General features: G+C 35.6%; 1 protein-coding gene across 2 annotated transcripts in view; it reads right to left on the bottom strand.

Moving 5' to 3' along the window:
* Nucleotides 1-738: 738 nt before the first annotated feature.
* Nucleotides 739-24,580, bottom strand: part of SPOCK3 (SPARC (osteonectin), cwcv and kazal like domains proteoglycan 3) — a 171,380-nt gene continuing 147,538 nt past the window's right edge. For both annotated transcript variants that reach the window (XM_039551262.1, XM_039551261.1), the window contains 5 exons: nucleotides 21,766-21,885; nucleotides 11,365-11,586; nucleotides 5,117-5,179; nucleotides 3,819-3,956; nucleotides 739-2,811 (listed from right to left, as the gene is read on the bottom strand). In XM_039551262.1, the coding sequence (XP_039407196.1) occupies nucleotides 2,642-2,811; nucleotides 3,819-3,956; nucleotides 5,117-5,179; nucleotides 11,365-11,586; nucleotides 21,766-21,885 (713 nt within the window). In that variant the 3' untranslated portion in view covers nucleotides 739-2,641. The remainder of the gene's footprint in view (nucleotides 2,812-3,818; nucleotides 3,957-5,116; nucleotides 5,180-11,364; nucleotides 11,587-21,765; nucleotides 21,886-24,580) is intronic.

A 24,580-nucleotide genomic window follows, 5' to 3' on the forward strand; every position in this document is an offset into this window, starting at 1 on the left:
CTTTGCCTTTATTTACTCTTCCTGCTCCTGATTTCCTGCATTTCTTTAATGCAGGAAAGAAGCACACAGTGAAGCAGTTTCCAGTTCATTTGGTATCATGAAAGGTAAGCAACACCACAGTATTAATCCACAGGCAGTTACCTATCTTGTAAAAAAGAAAGGATGGTTTCAAAGGAAGACTTACACTGTATCAACCTTTTCTCTGGCTTCTCCTCAGGAATACGTAACAATTCAATTTTTTGTTGTTGCTGTTTTAGTTTTGGACCACAAAAGTTATCCAAAATTATCCAAATTCTCCATTATCACTGTTCTTTAGTGCATTTAACTATTTTGACTGATTTCTGAATTTATGCTAAGTAGCTTTAATACCCAGGGACTAAAATGCATGCATACTCCCTCCTCTTTCAGTTCAATGGTGAATTTTCAGGGAAAAAGAAGAAAGAATATAAACTTCTTTCATGCTCTTCTGCTCTACTTTTCAGAAAGGTCTTCATACTGTAATCCCTTTAGACAAAACACATTATGAATTCTCTTTAATTCTCTTCATATCACAAGTTTTAATGAAATGAATTTTCAGTTTGTCATCTAATGACTACTCGTCACATCAAAAAACCTCCCCACAACAGTACTTACTGTATCAGCCAATAATGACAACACTTTTTCTTTAGCTTCTTTATTTAAAATCAGTTCATATATCAGTGAATTTCAGTCATAAGAAACTGTTCTCTGACAAAATCCCACTATCAGAATGGTAAACTCTTAACTATCTTTATTTAAGAAAATAACACAACTAGGCCCCACAAATTATGACAAGAGCTTGAAAAGAAGTATCTCTCTCCTTACTATGTAATGAAGACAATGTCATAGAAGTACATAACAAAGCTATAGAAAAATCAGGAAAACTACAGAAAACCAGAAGCTCCCTATGGGTTTTGCCCTATTCAAATATTTTTTAATTGAAATAAAACATTAATGGCTTTATTCAAGTAAATACATATTTTAATAGGTAAAATGCATCTGAAACATGAATTCTTTCTGATTCTAAATTTCAGACTATGTAAGAAGTCAAAAATGATGGGCTATACTGGCCAAAGGTTGGTTACAAGAGTTTTTATTTTGCAAACTATACAGAAACAGTAAAAAAGAAAATGCATTATACTTTTCAATATTACATAAGATAAACATTAGATTTAGTATTCACTGTGTAGAAATTAATTCAAATAAGAAACTGATTTTCCTTTTAATTAATGATGGGAAACCAGTGATTCAGTTTTAAATTATACAACCTGTAGTGATACATTATACAGGTCATGTCAATTTTATTGTGGGCAGAAAGAAACAGATAGGATATGAATGAAGATGGTGGAGTCCCAAAATGTCTACACAATTAATTAACATGCTAACATAAATACAGTGATTAAAGTAATTTTCTCTACAGTCAAATCTTAAGTGCTACTCTACACAATAAGTATAATCTAGACCACATGGTAATTACATAATAATAGGAAAAAATTAAAATAATCCATTTTCTTCATTCCAGCAGCAGTACCTATACTGGTATTAATTTGGTAATTGGGTGTGCTTAGCTATTGCCTAACATCCTATACTGGTATGCATGCTAAAACCTCTCTAGTTCTATTTTGCAAGGCACCTTTACAATACGTTCTCTAAGTTTCTGCACTAGTAACAGAAAACAAAATGAATTAAGATAAAGAGCAAAACTATTATCTGAAATAAGAAAATAAAAAGCATCATTATACATTTATTAAAAACTACCTTGGGGCAAGTGACAATACTCTGAAATACAGTCATATATAAAGGTAATACAATTTTAAGCAAATCTTTTCCCCCATGTAAATATTTTACGCTGGTCTGATTAGTGAGAAATACAGAGAAACCACAAAGGATGAAGCAAAGTTTAAGTAAATAATGATAAATCTTATATGACCTTGACATGAAACCAGAAAAGGGAAATACAAGAAAACTTTAGAATTACAGATCTGGTGCTTGCCCATGTTACTGCTTTTGAAAAATCCTTTCAATAATCTAGCCATTTCCTAATAAAAACGTAACTACAAATGCAAACCCAAAGGAGGACTTTGCTATAGTTTTCCCTCCAGATTTTTCTCCATACTTTTGGTTAATTAAAGGCTGGTTGAGATGTTACTTGTGCACCAATGTTTTTCTACTGCAATACATTTCTGATTCATTAAATGGACAACTGCAGGGCCTAAAACACTGATGGTACTGAAGTTACAGTATGCATTCTGAAGAGGACATGCACAGTTCCAAGTAAGAGCAAGTATCTTTTCAGCAGAATTTTGAAGAGACTGGTTGACTTTAGTCAACCAGTGTGTTTTGCACATACATATATTTTCAGTAGCACATAACATTTTTTTCTTCCAGCTAGAATTCCAATGTGTTTTCTTCAGTGCAACAGCATTTAAAAACTCAAAAGCACATGATATAATTATTCTTATTTAGACAAAAAAAGTCTATGACTCCAGCTGCAATGTTTGAAATAATCATACAAAATATACATATTTGTTAGAACCCTTTTGATCTTGGAGAGAAAAGGGATTTTATGAAATATAATCTTGTGAAATTTAGAAAGGTACAACATATGGACCCCTTAATATCATCAAATATATCCATCATGATCATCATCATCATCATCATCATCTCCTTCATCTTCATCATCATCTTCAATTTCATCTTCATCATTCATTATTTCATCTTCATCATCTTCATCATCTGTCCATTCATGGAAATCACCAGAGGCAAAATCACCTGAAGTCTCTAAATCGATAGCTAAAAAGGTATGATAGTTATAGAAAAGACTCACAAGATACACTACATATTTAAAGTATATTTTACATAATCATACAAAAGGCACACCAGAATATTTACTTTCAGGAGAACTACAGAGTGAGACATTAATATAAAATATAAATAATATGAAGAGTCTTTTGTCATAAAAGATCCACCTCAATACTGAATGATAATTTCTCAATGTTAACAAAAGGAGACAGATTTTATGGATTTGCAGAACTGTAATGAGTGCTAGGAACAATTGAAAAAAATTTAAGTCCAACTTACAGATGACAATACAGACTACTGGTAATATACACTGACTATTGTTCACTTCTTACATATTATCTTGAACTATATTGAACTGTCCATTTATCTAGAAAGGATCCTGGATCAGATGGACAATAGGCCTGAGCTTGTACCTCAAATACTGTATTCAATTTACTCTCTGCTTCAGGCTATGTTCTTTTGTTGGAGAAGAAGTGAAAAGGAGTCATAAATGACTTTTTTTAAAAAAAAAAAGGAAAAATACTTTTTTTTTTCATCTTTTATATCTGGGACATCAAATAAAGATGGGAATTCTTGGAAGAAGCTGCACAGTGCTGTAGGGAAGGGAAAAATAAGGGAAGATTTAGTGTGCTAAAAACTTTTGGCAATTCCCTCAAATATAAACTAAAAAAAATGTCAAATTGAATTCACTAGCATGCTGATTACCCAAAGGAATTTCATGAAACATTCTGGGACTTACCTAATGCTGCTCTAGAAAATTGATTTTTCTTGGGTTTATATACACTATGCCAAGCACATATAAGGGGTCTATTAACAGTTGACACAGTGACAGGAGTTCCAAAAAATAATGAAGCAATAACAATATTATAATTTGTTACTTTTTGTATCAAAATCCATGTAGTTGGGTCCCACATTTCTAACTGAAGAAATTTAACCTGGTTGGCAATCGAAGGGCATAACACCTCTAAACCAAACACCACAAAAGGTTCTTAACTTACCACATTCCGCTGCGCCGTTTGTTCTGGATCCTGATACCTCATTGCCGTATCTGTCAACACACCAGCACTGCCCCAAGCTTCCATGGCACTGACTTGGTTTGTAATACCCATCCTCATCACAGAAGGGGATGTACTGCCCTGAAAAACAGATGTGTGTATATATATAGATATATCTGTGCATGTTGGAAAAGTATATTAAAATCCATGTCTTGGCCAATGTCACAATTATAGCAGAAAGAAACTACCTTTTGCTGTTTCATCATTCCAGACTGCCTTTGTAGTACTAAATTCAGTTGACCCAAAGTGACTGAATGTATCAAATGTAGGAGGGAAAATAACACGTATCAGTCTTGGACTGATTTCAAGAAATAAAGTGAGCGATCTTCCTTTAAATTTTTTGTTGATCCTGTGATATATATTCCTTACTCCCTGAGTATCTCAGTCCAGATTTTCACTGTATTCTGGTGAAAAGGCTCAAATGTAGGACCCACTCCTGAATGGGAAGTTCTATCATCTGTGGAGCACAAACGAGTCTGAATAGTAAGGGCCAGACTTCCTGATTAAAAAACTATCTGCTACAAGGAGTTATTTGTGTTTAATACATATTTTAGAAACCACTTATTTACATACTAATATTTAATTATTCCACCATAGGAGACAAATGCAGCATAACACACCATAAAAAAATGTAAAAAATTAGTACTAAATTTGCATTTATACATACAAGAGAGGCTTATTTTGTGAGGCAGTGACTTGCCTATAGCTGAATAATCCACTGTTTGTCACTTGGACCAAATGGAGTCCACAATGAAGACAACATTCATATGAAAGCATTTGAAGTGTATAGTTCTCGTTAGAAACCATCCTTAGCAGAAACACAGTTTTGACTGCTTCGGGCCAAGCCTCTTACTGCAGCTTTTACACAGTGGCTAGTGGTAAATGAAGACCTTACACTTCAGAAATATTGATGCAGTATAAACTGATTCACAACAAAGATTTCAATTACTTACAGAATATCACAGTTAAAGGATCAGCAGAGATACTACTCCAGGAGTACCTTATGCTGTCCCCTCTGTAACTGTGAAACCCTTCTATCAGGGTAATAAAACAGATGTAAGAGCTTTTGGTAGCTAAGGTAATAAAACTAAGTTTAATAGCTTTCAAAAATTTCATAAATTTTGTTTCTGAGATTTACTGTGGGTCTATCTTCATTGGATTAATGTTGATTTTGTGTTGCTGTTTAACTAGGGTTATTTATGTAAGTAATAAAACCGTCAAAAGAATGATCTATGGCTCACCTAGGAGCTTCTTTCCTCCTTGCTGCTTCTGAATGTTGTTGAGTTCTGTCTGGCAAGGTGGGTCTAAAACGACATAAAAAATGTTAAACAGGTTACATAGTATCTAGGACAGAAAGCACATGACTACGTTTTCGCAGTTTGCTATGCTGTAAGGTCACTCTAACTACTGATCTTATGAAACACACACATCTAAAATAAAAGAATTACCACACCTTGCTACAGCTTCAGAATTATGAACTGCACAGCACCATGGATTTGTGCAGAACTCCACTCCCAGTTATCTCATCTCCAAGTGAGCATCTAGTCACCAGTCTGGAGGATGAGGAATGCTAGACCAAAATAGTAACTATCACACCCTACTTTACTGCTCTATAAAAATCAGAGTGCAACTGTGAAGCTTGCCTCATGTACTGGTTAAAAACAGGATGGCACTTTAAATTTCTTCTCTTTTGTCCTTTTTAGAAGTCATGTTCAAATTTTGTATTTCACATACTACACTAAGAAAATAAGACCTTTTCCTTCACTGAAGTCTGCAAGATTGTGATTCTCTGGCAACAATTTAAGACTGGATCCCATGGGTACAAAGCCTCATGTGCAGCAAACTAACTTAAAAAAGGAGGCCAAACTTTAGATGACTCTAAGAAGAAGAAAATGTATTAAAATTCAGTCTTCTATTCTTCAGTTATAGCTTATTCTTGTTCTGAATAATTTAATTTTCTACTGTCCATAAAAGAAAGCTGCAGTATGCCCCATGAATGGGAAGAAAGATGTGAATGTCCTTACATCACTGTTGAATAAGTGAAAGAATCAAAGACAGAAAAGCACTAATTAATCTCTCTCTGAACACTCGCACTGCGTACCACATTAGACCATTAGCACCAGGGCATTTCTCATTCCGAACCACCAATAGAATTACTGAGTTTATTCACAGGTGTCTTTAGCTTGCACCATTCCCAGGCAAAATCTTACATTCCATGAATATTAAATGCATTTTCCATTTTAGCAGACCTTGATAATTTATTAATACATCTTTGCCATGTAGTTAACTCAAGGATCCCTTTTTCTCCATGCAAATAGGAAAAGGTGTTCTGAGCTGGTTTAAAGATGAGCAAGACTGGCCCAGCACATTGATGCAGAACACATGTAAGACCAGAACCCAGTCACTGCTTAGGGCACCATGGTGACAAATGCCTAGATGAAGTGGGGATCAAAAATACACTTCTGGTGAGCACAAAGCCTCTTGGCTGGCACAGCCTAGTTATTCCAATAGGCCTTTGGTATTATCTAAGAGAGTAAATATGAACTAGCAGACAATAATAACCCCTTACTGACAGCAGGCTTGGTTTTAAATTTTAAATAACATTTACATATCCAATACATTTAAAGAAGCTTATAAATGTTTCCAGAGGCCTCAACTCTGGTGGGCCAGGCTTTTCACACTAAATCTATAATGACTGTTTTTAGACTGAAGGCCTTAAAAGTAGGCTCCACTTTCAAAACACTGTCAATAGGATTCTTAATGCCAGAAGAAATTTTCAGGAGTTGTCTTTCCAGACAACCAACCAATTTTGTCAGTGTGCTCTTGAAAAATCACTGAGATTTGACATCATTGGGTGGGTATTGGGTTTTAAGGATTCAATTTTTAAGTATTTGCTGAGGCTACATAAAGTTTTACTTTTTTTGTTGTAAGAAGTACTTTCATGATGATCATGCTCACTATTTCATTACCTTTTAAAACTAAGGTTTCTGTCTTCCCCAATATTTGAAGATTTAAACTCTTAATGCTACAGCATTCTGAGGACAGATTATTTCTTAAACTAAAGGTATTTTCTACTACCATTAATCTAATAAATGTCAGCCCTTTATCATACAAATATCACAGGTTATAAGGATCTAGGACTGGGGTGGATTTGGCAGGGTTAGGTTAATGGTTGGGTTATGTCACAGAACCTTTCCTACCTATTCTATTCTATTCTATTTCTATTCATCTTCCAAAAGAGATGGGAAATATGCCGATGGAGAAGAACTAGTCAAATAGGAAGAATACATGTATTTTTTTCTATGAAAAATAATCCTAAATTAGAAACACAGATCTGCACACATGAGCACTAACATGTGGAAATGTAAGAATGGTGAATGCTGCCTAAAGAAAAAAATCATCTTTTATAGCTATAAATCTTTGGTGGCTTAATTACGAAAAGGAATACCACCAAGCAGGAGGTAACAAGGCAACATGAGATAGTTACTTACCCAAAACACTCTTCTTCCCAGAAGTTAGGTCTTCAAGATTCACACTTAAGCTTTGTTTCTCAGGATAAAAGCAGCAAAAACTCTTAACAATACTAAATCACTCTAGTGCTTAAAACTGTCAAAGAGAATGGCAGGCTAGAAGTTCAACCAATTCCTTTTGGCTCACAGCACATTCTTTTTCCTCTTTTCCCAAATCATAATGCCTCCCTCTTTACTTGCCGCTAGTTCCTAAGTTTAAAAAGCTTTTTTTTAGATTTCTGAAATTATTTCAATAAAAAAAGCAGTCACTGGACAACTTACGGCAGTCGTGAGGCAAGGAGAAAAAAAATCCTTTACAAAAATCAGTGTGGTAGCTTCTTTTGAAATAGCAATGAATCTGACATCAGTCATGTACCACGTGACAGCAGCCATTCACAGTTCGTCAGTGCTCAAAGTACCAGTGCACACCAGAGTATCCAATGCTATTAACACTGGCCCTTGAGACATCAATATCCAGTCATGTCAAGAAGTGCTTCAAGGCTAGCACAATTAAGCTCTGATTTACCAAAATGGCACATTAACAGATCAACTGGAGTAAATTTGATAGGTTTGACAAAGAATGCCTATGATTTTTAACAGATAGGTCTCGAGCTGTTACCCACACAATGAGCCTCCAACTTTCAGAGATTCTCCTTCTCACTCAGACACAAAACAGTGATTTTCCACCTATCAAGTAGATAATATTTGGCAGAGCCCCTAGTTTCTGGAATATGGTCCACTGCAGATTAGGCTCCCTTTTGATGTCTTGCCTGTGCTTGGGGTTAAGCATTATAATTGTTGGACATCCAAGGTTTGTACTTCAGGGATCTGAAGCACCAACACTACACCTCAAGAAGTCCTCCAGGGGATCTTACTCATGTTAATCATTTATCTTGATAAAGGCATGTTACCGCTTCCTTTATAACCATCTATAAATATATTTGAAGTCCTTGCAATCTTAAGACTGGCAAATACAAATCATGATAATTACCATTCTTCTGTAAGAGGGACTGTTTTTGAAGTCATTAAGATGTCTTCCAGGCATGACAGACAGAAGAGCCTCTAAGAAAATGTATCTAGAAAAGTGCTGGACTAATAGATCCATGCAGAGGCCTTCAGTAAACAAATACTTTGCTGCATTAATACTCCCAGCAAAATTGGCTACTCTCCTGCTCTCACTCAGTGATGCAACAAAACAAGACTGCAGTAATGAATTACTGGCAGAAAGAAGTTCAACCTATAAAAATGCCAACATTGCAAAGGCCTCAGCATTTAGGTAAACACTAAAGTGTCAAGTTAGCATTAAACAATGAAGAAAGTAAGTTCTGAAGATGGGCGCTCAAACACTCACATGGGTTGTTGAAACTAGAGGGCCATAGTGACCAAAGTAACTTGCAAAGAGCACTGTCACAGAGCAGAAGTATTGCAGAAACACATTTTAATGCCTAGAATACACCTCAGAAATACTAAACTACATTTAAAGCAGAGTAAGAGCAAGAAAAAGTGCAGTAAGAATCACTGGACTGTACCGAAGTGTTTAAGCATTTGTCAAGGCGGGACAACCACTACAGAAAGATCATCTTCTCCACAAGAAAGATCTGACTTCATGATTCATAAAAAGTTTCTTATATTGACAAGAAGTTGTTAGCAATGTGCAGTAATAGGTCTAGTGTAGTGTAATGTGACATGATGGATCTCAAGCAAAAAGAAAGAATGAAGAAGAGTTACAAGTACTTGTCTGATCCTGACAGTCTTGCATGGTAAAACTAAGATCAAAGACTATGAGGGCTTCTTAGATAATGACTCAAGCAAATGCCATGTACTTTTAAAAAGCACAATGAAATTGCTATCCCCAGTATGATACATATGGTTGACTAAATTTTGTATTCCCTTTTGAACATCGTTAATCAATAACAGTACTCTAAAATCACTGATCTGCCCAGAAAGCACTAAGGTCAATGAATAGAGAGACCTCTCTACATGGCTTGAAGCATTCTGTTAGTATCAACTTATCTTAATAAACATCAGAAAGAAGCTGCTGAGTTTCTCAGCTTTTCCATCTCTTTGCTATTAATAGCAAAGCCTTAGTTAAAGGCCTTATTTAGATCATTCCATCAAGTAAAACATAACCAAACATGAAAATATTCCAAGGTTCAGCACAGCAATGCAAATTCCAAACAGAGACTTCAATGGGTTACTAATGCACTAGGGAGTTAGGCAGTTAGACATTTGTGCATGAGCTAACAGTATGACATGACAAAAGAAGACTGTAAGATTCTTTTTTCACCTTACACCAAAATCCAGAGAATACAGATTTTGACGACAGTGTTAATTTCAAACGATGAAGTGTATGTTCAATGCACAAGGGTTGCCAAAACATGCAATTTCATTTCATATACAATGTTTAGGAGACATCTTTTTTACTATATACTCAAACACAGTGGTATTAAAGACTATCTAATCTGTTTGAAATCAGCACCTTATCACAACACCATTATGTTAATTATCAAGACAGTGAGGAAATTGGTAAAAAAGGGAAAAAAAGCTTGATAATGTTGGGTTCTGCAATGTGAAGAATCAGTGTCTGAAAGATGGATTTGCTGGGGTACCATTAATAGAATTCTTTAGCGTTTAGATCAGTCTTTACAATACCATCCTCAGGTTCTAGAAGGACACTGAGCAAATACTTTACACAAAATGTGTTTATAGGTAAGAAAATGCAAAACTATTTGAAACTGATCTGTGGAAGTGTTTTCTTAATGTCCTGGTTATGCTGTTATGTCCTTTAAGAGCTACATTACTTCTGGGATGGGTTGTTTTTAATTTGCCAGTTTTGTTAGCAGTACATACACGCTTATAAAAAATAAAGCAAAACTTATTGTTCTACTGTAAAACAAGCAAGGTATTTTAAAAGTTTAAATGTTAACCTTTTAAAGAGAAAGTTATTAAAGAAAAATATGCTATTCAGTATTTATCTACAGGAGTACAGCTTTATTTTATCTAGATTCACAAATGGCAGATGTGGCATCATAAAAACCTTTATTTCCATAGAAATCAGAGTGAAACCATAAATGTGGAATGCTAATGTAAATTTATCATGAGAGTTTTAAGGCTACAAGTGAGATTTAAAAACTGATACTAAAATTTTCAAGAAGGCTGAATTAATTTTGGAAGCTTTCCACCAAATCAGTTTTATCTCCTCTACTGGCAGTATAAATTTGAACCCTGGTTACTGTTTATCCTTTAGAAAAACTCCCTCATGTTAGTAAGAATAATGCAGGGGTTATTCTGCCCAATTTCAGCCAATATTTAATGAGTGAATTTCTTGATACACTACAACTAGCTTGATTACATAATTTACGTGATGTCTAGAATTGTTATATATTCCTCAGGAAAATAATGCTTCTAGGTTGTGTTTTTTTGTCTAACCAAAATCACATCAGAACATTAACAAGACATTCAACTAGGCAATAAAAACCAACTGGCTTTAGGTCTAAATGATTGGAAGTAACTTTATCCATAATGTTTATTCAGCTATTTTATTAGGCTCACTGAACATAAGATACCCTACATTAGCAATACAAAAAGTTTATTTTTTAGTGTAGGCAAAGTAGACTGGGAAGAAATAATTTAAGTATTTGCGTATGTTATTTTAATCTCTTTCATCTCCATACATACTAAATGTTGGTAAGAGGAACAATATAGCTGTAAAAGCATTAGTGGCAGTGTTGCACTTAGAATCCTTGAATTTTAATAGCAAACCTTTCCATTTAGCTTGGGTTGTTTGGCTTTTTTTGTTTGTTTGGGGATTTTTTACTTCATTTAAGGTATTCACCGTATGTCACAAACCTTAACACAAATTCATTGCACAGTATTTAAGAGCTTGTACTTCACTGCAATTTTCTTAATATGTTAAAAAAAAAATAAAGCCCAGCCAAAAGGTCAGTCATATACATAGGCAGGTTGTTCTCATCTTTTACCTTGCTGTCTTTGGAAGCAGTAGCACCACTCGTTGTTAGATATCAAACTGTCTTTGTATGTGTCACAAGAATTGAAGAACGCCCTGGTGCATGGCTCGTTCTTGTCAAGGTAAATGCTTCCAAGTTCTGACTGGTCCAACAACAGGTCATAGTTCATATCGAGCCTATTAAACATCCAGCCGAGGGAGTCTTTGCAAATTGGCAAAATGCTGGTATCAAATCCTAAGAGGCAAACCAAAAATAATAGAAATTATATAGGAGGAAAACTAGACCAGCTGCTGATCCCAGCCACCACAAAAGAATGCTGCATCATGGAAACAGCTCTAGTGGTACATAGATACTATAAATAAACAGTATATGCTATTGAAGGGGACACAGAAATTATGTCAGATTCACTTTAGAAGTCACTAAATTAACCTGCAAAAAAATTTAATCCTACCACCAGTCTCAAAGCATTTAGAAATATGAGTTTTCGTTATGTTATACCTATACCACACACATTATGTACAGTAATAAATGATACACAGTGATTTCCTGGAAAATAATACTGATGAGGAATTTAAGGGATATTATGCATCAGTAGAACGAAACTTAAGTCGTTTGCAAAGTTTACAGAACTAAGAAGAGCATAAATTTCAGGTAACTTGCTGGAGTCTGTGAATGGGATTTTTTTTGTTCTGAACATATATATGAAAAAGGAACACGACAGTCAGTCAGCCTCAGCAACACCTTGAAAATTTTATTTTATCTTTATATGGTGTACTCTCTATCTTGGAGGAGGCCATGGAAAAGATGATTGCTAAGAGCAGGTGGCTGCCAGTATGGTACTTACCTATGCAGCGTGCATCTTCCTAAATCCCTGCTTGAAAAAACGGCCAAATGGAACAGGCTGAGTTAATTATTCCTGCAGCCAGACCTCACACCTCCTGTTTGTCTTTTAAAGTACATGCAGACTTGCCTATGGACATGAAAAGGCAATGCAGAAACCACCAGGCCTATTGCCTCTGTCAAAGATGTGAGCTGCATATGATATACACACACTACTTCTGGTTCATGTGCTGTGGGTCGTGCCACAGGCTGATGTGGCCACGCGGTTGAGTAGACACCCTAATTCAGAACAAGATTTAGTGCTACTAAACACCATTCTTCTCAAAACTTTTAAGTTAAAACTGAGCACTGAAAAAATGAGATTGGTAGATATGGCTATAGAAAAGTTGACATGAGAGCACACAGAAATTCCCAATTTCTACTGCTGTTGAAAATCAAGCCTGCCTGCCTCTGCTGTTGTTCGGACAACAATAAAGAAACCTGAAAAGTGCTTCTATACTGCTAAACAGGTTTAATCCAGTAATTGTATTTAGAAATCATTAAATGTCCTTCTAGATATATATCTTCATATGGAAATGCCTATGCTGCAGTAGAATGACCATTTCAGAAAGGAAAAGAAAGCTGATAGCATCAAAACTCCCTGTGCAAGTCAGACCAACACATAAACTCCCTTTCCCCAGAAATCCTAAATTAGCTATGACTTTTCATCAGGGTGATCTCACTTTTTCTAGCTCCCTGATGAGCTTTTACGTTAATTTTTTTTTTTTTTTTTGATAGAAAGAAGAGGGGAAAAAAGCAAAAAATATAAAGCCAGCCATTTGATACATATGAAGTTTTGATGTGTTTAACACAATTTAAAAACATAGCCAAGCATTCAGCCAAAGGTCTCTATTCCTTCCTCTTCAGCCCCTCATAAAACATCAAGACGAAACTTATTTTCTGTGGATCACAAAGAGCAGTGAGATATAGGAATGAATAAGGACATAGAGTAAATGTGTTACACAACCATATCTGTAAAAGGTATCAGAATTTTTCAACAGGTGTTTTGGATTAGAAAAAATCTGGAAGGTTCCTCCACCTTAAAGTACTTTGTCTAAGGATTAATGTGCAGTATAACATTATCTACCTGTAAGGCTCTGTTCCTGAAGGCCTCTAACACTTTCTCTCTTAATCCTCCTCATGACCTTGGATACTGAAAGAGGTCAACATGAAGCATACTGTTACCTATCCTGCTTTTTGTGCACCTGCATGATGGGAGAAATTAGTCTTGTACTCACAATTTTTTTCTGAATTTCGCACTCTGGCAATCTCACCAAACTCTAATAGAAGGGGCAGTAATAGAGCAACTATGATTTTAATTAATAAGACACCAATAGAAGAGAAAATAAGATAAAAGCCACTTTAAACGTGTATTCAAGGATGGACCATGAGGGCCAAAGTAAGTAATTGCAGATAATACCTCTGCATGTGGAAATTTCAGCCAAAATTTATTGAAGGAGGCATCATTTTCTAGCTTGGGCCAAAATATTTTTAAATGAGCATTTGTGGTTCATGCTGGCAAAGCTCACATCATAAAGTATTTGTATTTTAGGATACTAGAAGACAGTTTTATGTTTTTAATAAACTATACCGAGGAAAAGCAGAACACCCCCCCCCCCAACATCTGCTTGTTTTACAGAATCACAGAATGATCTGAGTTGGAAGGGACCCACAAGGATCACTGAGTCAAACTGCTTAGTCAGTTTCAAATTATACTCTGAGAAGAAATAAATTTATCTGAAGAATAGTGAAAGAACTGGAAATTTCAAAGGTATATGCACCACTAAATTAAGGTTGGAACAATATTATACAACTGCATACGGTTTTATCCCTATTTTTTGCTTGATTTCCTTAACTAGCCATAGCCTGTGATTGAAGTTCATCTTCTGTTCCCATTCCTCAATTTCTTTCTCACTTCCTTCTATATAGCTTTTAGATTTTTTTAAAAAGTGATGTCCCACCAACATCTTTCTCTATTATATTTCACATAATTAAGGACAAAGCTCGAAATTAAAAAAAATTGCATTGGAGTCAGCAATATAATTGTAAGGCAGACCATTTTATTACAGATCACTGATACCAACAGGATAGCACCAGAAAAGTATTATGTTCTAGTATGTCAATAAACCTTGTCAAAGTTCAACATAACCATAGCTGAATATTTAAATATAGAGTCTGAAGTCTGCTATTCATTACATACTCTTCCTAGTAGAGAGGAATATATTATTCTGGTACATCAGAACTAATAAACCTACTTCAAACAATAACATTTTATATAAGAAAAGCTTACATTTATTAAAACTGTCATAACCTATCAATTAAATAGCATCAGATACAGGAGAAAAAGCACTGTGGATCATGGGGTCTAACTTTCTATTAAATAACTTTTTGATTTAATAATTTCTAAAACTGATCATGCTTTACCTTGAAAGTTATTTATGTTTCTTTTTGCAGAGTTCAATTCTGAAATAGTTTATATTTTCATTTACAGCCCAGGTATATTTGTTGTTTTTACTAGTTTTTGTTCTTCCTATTCTTTAGAATATACAATTTTAGTGTAGTTTTTTGAGAAAAATCATATTTGTTCTTAGTTTTCATTTGTCTTCTTTCATTTCATCAGGCCAAACTCTTTCACAACCATCAGTCACTGCAGTATAGAAATGTCTGAAATTTAGGTCAAATATTAGTTTTGCTCAAGTAAGTAAAATGGCTCAAGTATGTCAGAGGTAAACCAGACAGGTGTTAACAGAGATAGAAGCAGCTTTGTTTGATATGAAATGGAACAGTCCACCTTTTTCAAAACTGCTACACCATGAAAAGATCATCACTTCAGGTCTATGTGCACATTATCAACTCTTTTATATTGTGGTAAAATTCTTGGTTCATTTAAAAAGAACCTTTACTGAACTTTCCAAACTTAAAATTATCTGAAGTACTTTCAACAATGACTTTCTTCCTTTATTCTAATATTGATACAATAATGCATCTTGAAGGTGATATACTTGATAAAAAATGTCAGGAAAGTCCTTAAATACATATCTAGAGTTTAACATCTGCTAACATGGTTTTCCACGTGAAGGGGTCACGTGATACAGAACTAAGAATCAAAAAATCACCAGGTGACCTAGACCTAAGAAATTATTGCCTGAATCACTCTGAACACCAACTAGAATGCTGGTTTCAGACATTTTTCACATTTGTAACACAACAAAATAAGCAGAAACTAAGGGGGAATAATTAGTATAACTGAATGATAGTAATTTATTCTTGATGATTAAGTACCAGGACATTATGCTGAGAAGAGGAAAAACTGCTGCTCAGATCATTAAATTATGAACGATTCTCTCTTTCATTCTAATTCCTTACTTAAAATCTATTTCCATACACCATAATGAAGTGAACTTTCATGCAGCTATTTCTGAACTCTGTCTAAAAAATGTGAAGTACCAGCTTATGCTCTTTTCCTGGTCAAAACAATCCCAAGGGAAAAACTACTAAGAAATATATCCATCCTCCACGGCTTACACATTAGGCATTCAAAACATTTGCTCAAAAGGAACCAAACGAAATGCTGTTCTTTCTGGTTATTTCTCAGGAGAGAAGTTCAAGTCTTATCTGCTTTCCAAGGTAAAACTATTGTTTACCTGCTTACTAACCACATAAGTAATATGTACATTGAGGAAGCCAGCTTTGGAAACCATGTGGACATCAAAACAGCATACATACATGGGGCTCACATATTGCATTATATAGAAATTGTTTATCTGAAATGCCAAGAAGTGTACAATTTTTTCCAATACCAGTATGCTGTCTGAAGCTGGCAAATCTTATATGTGAATAAACACGTGTGCACTCTTTGCCAGACTCCTAGCTGACATCTAGACCATGGATTTTATCTGTTCAGTGTGCAAGCTGCATAGCAAGAAGGTTTTCTCTTGCAATGGATTTCTGTAATATTTTGGTTAGCAGAAAACCTTCAGTGAACAGCATCTCACATCTTGAGGCCTACTGTGCACAAACTGGGAAAATGTTTTCCTCCTAATGCAATCAGGACAGAGCAGAGCAGGAAAGACTAATACAAAGAGGACTAAGTAGATGTGAATGCTTTTGTACTTGATCACAAACGTGCTCATCTAGGTGAGCCTCATCTGGCTCCAAGGTGGCCCAAGAAGGAGACAGTTTTAGGCATAACACTCTCTATCCCCTGTCTGAGGCTTTAATACATTCCTGCTCATTGTCATTACCCAGACATGAGCAGAGCCCAGGTTAGGGCAAGACACAGAATCACAGAATATTCTGAGTTGGAAGGGTCCCATAAGAATCACTGAAGACCACATCCTGGCCCTGGAGAACATGGGGAAGGTACCAAAGGTATTTTGATAAACGTAGGAAAACTGACTCTCATGTCACAACAAAAGGTACAAGAGAAAGAAATAAAGCACAACTGCAATGTTCCTTAAACACCTGTGAAAGTTTGCATTCCAAAGTCTCTTCCAGAAAGTGCTTTAAAGAATTTTATATGGAGGTGGAGTAAAAAAAAAAGCAAGATGAATCCTATTCCTAGAAGACTATCAGTTTCCTGATAGATTGACAGATCAGATGAAATTTGTTATTTGGGACACCAGATTTGCCATTTTATTAACAGGAATGACTGTTAGAGAAGAGTAGATAACTGAGGACAAAGAAATAAAATAAAAGAAAGTGCTATAATAAAGACCTGTATGTTTTATTGTGTATAATTCTGTACAGAAGATTGAGTCAAAAGCAACTTCAGTCAACAACACTAATTTAGTTCATTTAGAAACTTAATTTTAAGTAGAGATGGATTAATTAAAATTCCTGTTCAGAATTACTTCTAGGCTGGATTTCTTCTTCCAGACTCTAGCATTAAGCATGCCTTTGCATGAGCCAACCAGACACATGCAGAAATTCACTGGCAGAACCTTTTCTTTCTAGCTAACTAGAGCTATGGTTCAGGTTTTCAGCCTGTTCAACTTTGCAGTATAGCTTTATGAGTCATTTTCTGAAATAATCTCAGGAATTAGACAAATTCTCAAGCCATCGGTGTTTTGAAGACATCAAAAATACTGTTTAAAACCACAATTCTTTCTAGCTTTAGGAGTTGTTTCCTTACTCTAGAAGTAAGGAAAATTTTATTGTTCTTATGACTTCTATCTGTACCTCAGGGTTTTCAAATATGCTTCAGCAATGAAGATCAGGGAAATATAATTTATCATTGTATAGTGTCAGCTTGTCTCTTCATCAATAAGAAACTTAGGATTGCCAGAATGAAATAAAAATCTTCAAGCAAAAATCTGAAGTCGCTTATTTTGTTTACTTTTCTTTAAAAAAATCAGTCTTTTCCTCCTGCAATTTTGTATGGGGATTTGTCAATTTCAGTGTAATAATATCTTATTCTGCTAGTTCCAGACAAGCCAATTATAAGTAATTTTCTCTCAGAATCCTTGTATTTTTATGATGTTTTCAAAATTATTAATGTATTAGTCTCCAAATAATAATATTAGTTCCAAACCATAAGAAGATTCTCTATTACCTTTGGCCTCTGGTCTTTCATCTTCTAATATGACAAGGTGCTCAAGTATTCTTCAGAAATAGACTGCCTGCTAGCAGAAATATTTGTGGGACTATGGTATTCTTTGTGCTTTGCATATGATGTATTAATTTTGTGGTTTATTACACAAAATTAATATAGAAATAGAATGAATATTTTAATAGACTTTAAAACAGGTACATAAAATGTCACTTTATTTTTTACTCTGTATTTTCTGATCCACAAGGGAAAAATAATGGGGGTATTATTGTAGTATGGGGATCAAATACCCTTTTCCCCTTTGTGTCATGTATTTAGACCATAAACGGCCTGAGGAAAAAATTTATCTGCATATGTAGCATCTGTATTATTGATACTTTTAGATATATTATATTTGACCACATCTGGACCCAAAAGGGATTTTGGAAATAAAACCTTATTATTTTTTTGAAATATTCTAGTCTGGATTACTAACATTCTGCTTTGGGGAAAAAGTGTCAGTAAGACAAAACTACCTTACTCTTGTAAAAACACAGCAACGTAGGCACCTCAGACTTGTTATCAGGATACTGACAGCTCTAGCAGAACACCACCAAACACTATTGTTTTGTTTGTTTAGGTAATATTAATGATTTGATGGATCAATGTGGACTATTTAATAGCTGGAACAACTCCAAAAAGCACCACCAAGGCACCATAAACTTGCGCCACATCTGCCTTGGTCAGAAGGACTGCGCTCAAGTCTTTTAACATATCCTGTCCCAAATGCCACCAGAGAGACTGCCATATGAAAAATCTTAAATACAAAGAGACAACCAGAGAGGATGTCACAAATTGCTTCTTTGATGCAGAATGGTTTTTCAGTGAGGAAGGAACTTTACAGTAAGAATACAGGAAAGCCACGGGGAAAGGGTGACAAAACATATTTTTAACACCCCACAGGTAACAAAAAACTCCAGGGATCTGTTAGAATAATTAGGACTCTAAAAGGGGAAGTTGCATTCAGGTGGCTTTTTGATGTAGCTTTTAGTCTGCACAGATCACCAAGTCTCATATGCTAAGTGTAAAGTTACTATACATGGTAAGAAGTTCTTTGCAAGATTTATTTGCAGATGTAGCTTTCTGGCATCTCAAAAATAGGGGCTGGACAGACCTGGTATACTTAGATATCAACATGGCTGGATGCCCTGATACACTCAGATAACAGGCCTGATGTCTTGGACCTCCTATGACTTTGGAAACAGACATTGAGGGATATTACTCAAGAGCTTTGCTCTTCAAGATCAGTTTTAAGAATTTTTTAATGGTATTAGAAAGGACATTACCATGTTGAATGGTTATCATGTTTTTTGTTTCTTTTTGTGTTTACAGGGACACAGTGACATAATATTTTCTTCTAAACAACAGACATGTTCATTTCTCATAAAATGCAGTACAGATTTTGCTGTCTTAAATGAGAAATTTTTAAGTACAGAAATTTACATACCAGGAAAAACATACAGCACTAATGAAACCAGTTTTAAAATAATTTGTGCATCCCCAAATCTACAAATGAAAAAAAAACCCCTTCTGAACGTATATTCGATTGCTTTCTGTCTATAGATGGACTGTCTTCCTGCAGTAGCCTGTCAGATTATCACAAACACATAAATATTGGCTATTTATAAAATCGAGTAAATACTGCTCAAATAGGATGTTTAATACCTAAAACTAGTATTTTTGCACAATTAGCTATTTGCAATTTGAGTAACTGACCACACTACTGAAATATTAGCCACGGAACAGTTATTGTTCAAATGTGAAACACCGTAGGTTTTTGTTGAATACCTCTTTTTTAAAAAGAAAAAGAAGAAAATATAGGATAAACTGAATGTCTCACATCTAAACATTTTGTAAAATTTGCTTTATTTTAGTAAAAAGAAAATAAACATGCCAAAGCCTATCATCAAACTTCGATCAAATTTAGAGCTAGTAATAAATTAATACTTCATACAACATTCCAAATTCTGGTACCATGATAAAAACCTAACTCAAACATTTCTGACAACACGATGTTGACAGGTAATTTGAAGTCAGCAATATACAGGAAACAGAATTTTCCACAGAGACTGTACTTTCTTACCTGTTGATGAGAAAGAGCAAAGACTATTCTTAGACATCCAAATCAACTCAATTCCATCTTTCAAAAAATGGTAGAATAGCATGCAATCTAAATTGTGCCTTAAATTTAAGATACCTCCTAAAACATGTGCAGATTCTTTACACCACCAAAGGTGAGAACTTTATGACCTTGAAGGCTTCCAAAACTGACAATGTCCAAAAATCCACAAGATTCTTGCATATTTAGCCTCACATATAAAAATCTTTGATCTTAAGTCTAAATATAGTCTTTGATTTCTATTATAAAATACAAATTTGAAAACAAACAAGTGACATAATAAATATGACTATACTATATCCACATGCACATCATGGTACAAATGCCTGTCTCAAGTAGAGATTGTAGGTCTTATCAAAACCGTCTGTGTGCTTAAGGAAAAAAGCCAAGAAAGATGTCTGAGGGAAAAATCTCACACTCTTAAGAACTTTGTGTTTGCACTACATCTCACTGTATTCAAATTAATAACTATGAACTTTACTTTCTTGCATTACATAGAATCCAATTTGTTGAAACACTGACTTGTTATTTATGCAGGACATAATATTTAATGGCTATAGTGTTGCTTTCTTTATCATTGCCCAAATTTCAAAGTGATCATTCAGAGAGAAACAGGACCCTACATGATATTTCAGTTTACCTTCAACTGAGCAATGCACTAACCTACATTATTAGACACAATTTTTTTTTTTTACTATACAATAAATTCTTACTTAAGGGCTGCAAACTTTCTATTTCTATTGTTTTAACTACTGCATGAGAAGCAGATCACATGCCAGTTATGGGCACCAACCAGAATGTAAACTGGAAATATATGGGTTTAAATGTGGTTTTTTTCAATATCAATAAAAAGTGACATTACTGTATTACCACCTGACCTCAGAAACAATTTTTCTCAATGTTAAGGAAAGTATTCCCAGATAAGACAGAACCATCTTTAATTCATTGCATTTTACAGAATTATTCACATTCCCTTCGCATGAAAAAAATCACACAACGAAATGGCATTTGCAATTAAGTGAAATCAGTGGATTTCTTGAAGAAAGAAGAAAAAGTGATGATACTAATTGAATCAAACAAAAGTTAAAAACATCTCAAATACTTAAAAAGCTAAAAATAAAATAAGCAAGGTAAAAACCCAATGGTGGCCAAGTTCTGTGAAACATACTCTGGAAGAATTCGTAGCTTGCTCTTCATATTAACGAAAGGTAGAGTTTTATGGCTTTTGAAATTCAATTTGACTCCCTTCACAGTAGAACTTCACTTTTGGAACTATTAATGCACACTTCAACTGCTCTTCTAAATAAGCCCTTTGATGATTACATTCTAAAATGTAATTACTTTCCACAACAAAAAAAATCTCTTCAAATATTTGAGGGGGCTAAAAACAAATTATGCCCCCTGCTGTTTCCACTCCTGTGTCTTTTCCAATTTCAAGTATTACCTTAAAAATTCCTTTTTTCTTACAAGCTTATTTTCCATCTGTTTTTCTGTACCAGTACCTGCAGTGACATCAACTAGGAAAGATGGGTCACACATAATTAACATTCCTTTATTTTATTTCTTTTAATTTGAAAGCGTTCACAAATTAAAGCATTGTGAATGGTAGCTGCCAAATGATACTGAAAGTTTAAAGTGAACATCTTGTATTAGTACTAAGCCATAAATAGGAAACCAACTATTTGAAAGAAAAGCCCAAAATTGTAGTTTTGTATCTATGCCTATTTAAAGCACATGAGAATAAGGCAAGTCTTAGCAATGGAAAAACAAAAGAACAGAAAAGGATCAAAGAAAACATCAAATAAGGCAAGCAGAAATTGCTTACTGGTTCTTTCAGGCCTTTGAACAATCCTAGTCTTCTTATTCTGAATTCCACTTTCATGAAGTGCCTTAAACCAGTCTCTCAATCTGTTTGCAACTTCCCTGAATTCCAGGTCACTGCACACTGAAAAACAAAATGCAGAGCTGTTTAATGTGTTTCTCCAGGCTGCTAAATAGAACTTTTCAAACAATGCTAAAAAAAATCTCCCAAATCCCCCCCAAACCCCAAACCCCATATAATAATACAAACATGTATGTTCTACAGCTTTTTTAATTAATTAAATTCAGTTGCATTGCTTAGGTATGTCTTCAAAACCCAATGAAGGTCCTCAGAAATAAATGCCTGGTGTATAGAGGAATTATAAAATTACAGGTACCTAGAAATTGAAAACTTGCTTTGCGAACTACTATAGACAGTTGTAGCACAGGTATTTCCAACTCTTAACTGCATATGAGACACCCATAACAGTCTTTTGCCTTTTTATTTCCATGTTCATTAAGGCAATACTAACGCAAGCCCTACCAAAACAGGTCAAGAGATGTAATTTAGGCAGATAATCATGAACTCCCAACCTGATTTCCTATGCTGAGGCATGAAAAGAGGAAATAGGATTGACAGCAAAAGTGTTTCAACAGTGTGCTGGAAGTTTGTATCATGGAATGCAGTTTCACAAGCCAAACTCGTGAGCACGTAACAGCAAACAGGCAACTGTACAGCCACTTGGTGAGGGAAAGGATGGATTCTTTGACCAGAAATAGAACAGGCAGAAAAAGCACACCAGACCAAAGAGAGCATCGGTAGCACCAAGAGCAGCAGATTAGTAGCAGACTGGCTGAAGTGCTGTACAGTACTGGCAGTTCATACAGAAGCCAGCAACAGAAGTAGATATTAGAGAGAGATGTGAAGTCGAGAGGCTTATTCACTGAGAAGACAAAGAAAGAGCATGCTTGAAGCAAGTAGATAGCCCTCCCACAACATCTTCCCATGTATTTGGGAAAAGCTAGGAAAAGACAAAAGAAATAACAGTATCTGGAAAAAGACCAGCACAGAAAAGACACTGGATGTACCCCTCCTAAAGTAACAAAATACGTTCTACTGCCATTCTCAATAGCTATCACTTCCAAATCAGGATCACTTTCCAGGTCTACCAGTAATTGAATAAGCTACAACCTGAAGAGCTCACACCTAAGTTGGCAGGTTTCACAGTGACACTCTTGAAAATAAATCTCCAGTTTGCTTACTTTTCCTTTATTGTGTAGCAATCCAACATATTTAGTGAAGCAATCCAACATATTTAGGGACATATCCTTTAGCACTTCATTAAATTGAACAACACTGTGAAACACCTATTTGTATTTTAGATACAAACATGTCATTCATTATGTCAACAACTATCAATGTCTGTACAACTGCACATATCTAAGCATTGGATTATTTATACTTTATTGAAGTCTCTCTTGATACTTTGATTCTATCCATGAAAGACTTAAGCACAATCTATACATACATTTGTATATATTATGGCCTGACATTTTTATAGAACTTGTATTTGTGCTTCTCTCATGTAACAGAACTACTAATTTTCTGATAATTTGATAGGGAACTGGGAAAAAAGTAATGATAAATAGGCATGTGTACTCAAAAATGTATTACAACAACCAGATGAAAACGGTCTCCTGACCCAAGACTACATATCATAATTCAAAGTTGTGGGAATTTTATGTTTGCTACAACACCTTCCTGTACCAACCCCTGCAATCAGCTGACAGGTCAGAACAAGCAAGCAGCTATTCATTTGGGACATCCTGCTCCTCTTTAAATTCCCTTTCCATTACACCTGTATATCGGGTTTGTATGGCCAGGTTTTGGTAGCAGGAGGCTACAGGAGTGGCTTCTGTGAGAAGCTGCCAGAAGCTTCCTCCAAGTCCAGGAGAAAAAATGTCAGCTGGCTCCTGGACAGACCCACCAATAGCCAAGGCCAAGCCAATCAGGAATTGAGAGTAACTCCTCTGTGGTTACATATTTAAGAAGGAAAAAAGTTATTGCACAGATGTAATTGCAGCCAGAGAACCTGTAAGGAACAACTGCAGACACCAAGGTCAGTGGAGAAGGAGGGGCAGGAGGTGCTCCAGGCCCTGGAGCTGAGATTCCTCTGCAGCCTGTGGTGCAGACCATGTTGAGGCAGTTGTGCCCCTGCAGCCCATGGAGGGCCACAGAGATCCAGAGATCCACCTGCAGCCCCTGGAGGAGACCCATGCCAGAGCAGACAGATGCCTGAAAACTGCAAATCCATGGGAAACCCTTGGTGAGGCAAGTTCTGGTAAGAGACCTGCAGATCCATTGAGAGAGGAGGACTTGTGACCCTCTGGGGCATTCACCCTGGAACAGGCTATGTCTGAAGGACTGCACCCCATGGAAGAGTGACCCACACTGGAGCAGTTCATGGAGAACTGTTGCCTGTGGGATGCACTCTTGGAGAAGTTCATGGAGAACTACCTCGCATGGGAGGGACCCCATGGGGGAGCAGGGGAATAACTCCTCCCCCTGACCACTGGGAGAAACATCGTGTGATGAACTGACTGAAACCCCACTCCCTCTCTCCCTACACAGCTGGATGGGAGGAGGGAGGGGTGGAGGGGAAGGTGTTTTTAAGATTTATTTTACTTCTCATTGTCCTGAATTTTTAGTAATAAATTCAATTAGTATCCTCAAATTCACTTGGTTTTGCCTGTGACAGTATTTGGTGAGTGACCTTTCCCAGTCCTTATCTCAGCTGGTGAGATTAGGACCGGGAAAGGTCCTTACCCCTGTCCAACTG

The sequence above is a fragment of the Corvus cornix genome, chromosome 4 (genome assembly GCF_000738735.6).
Source record: "Corvus cornix cornix isolate S_Up_H32 chromosome 4, ASM73873v5, whole genome shotgun sequence".
Taxonomy (NCBI): Eukaryota; Metazoa; Chordata; class Aves; order Passeriformes; family Corvidae; genus Corvus; species Corvus cornix.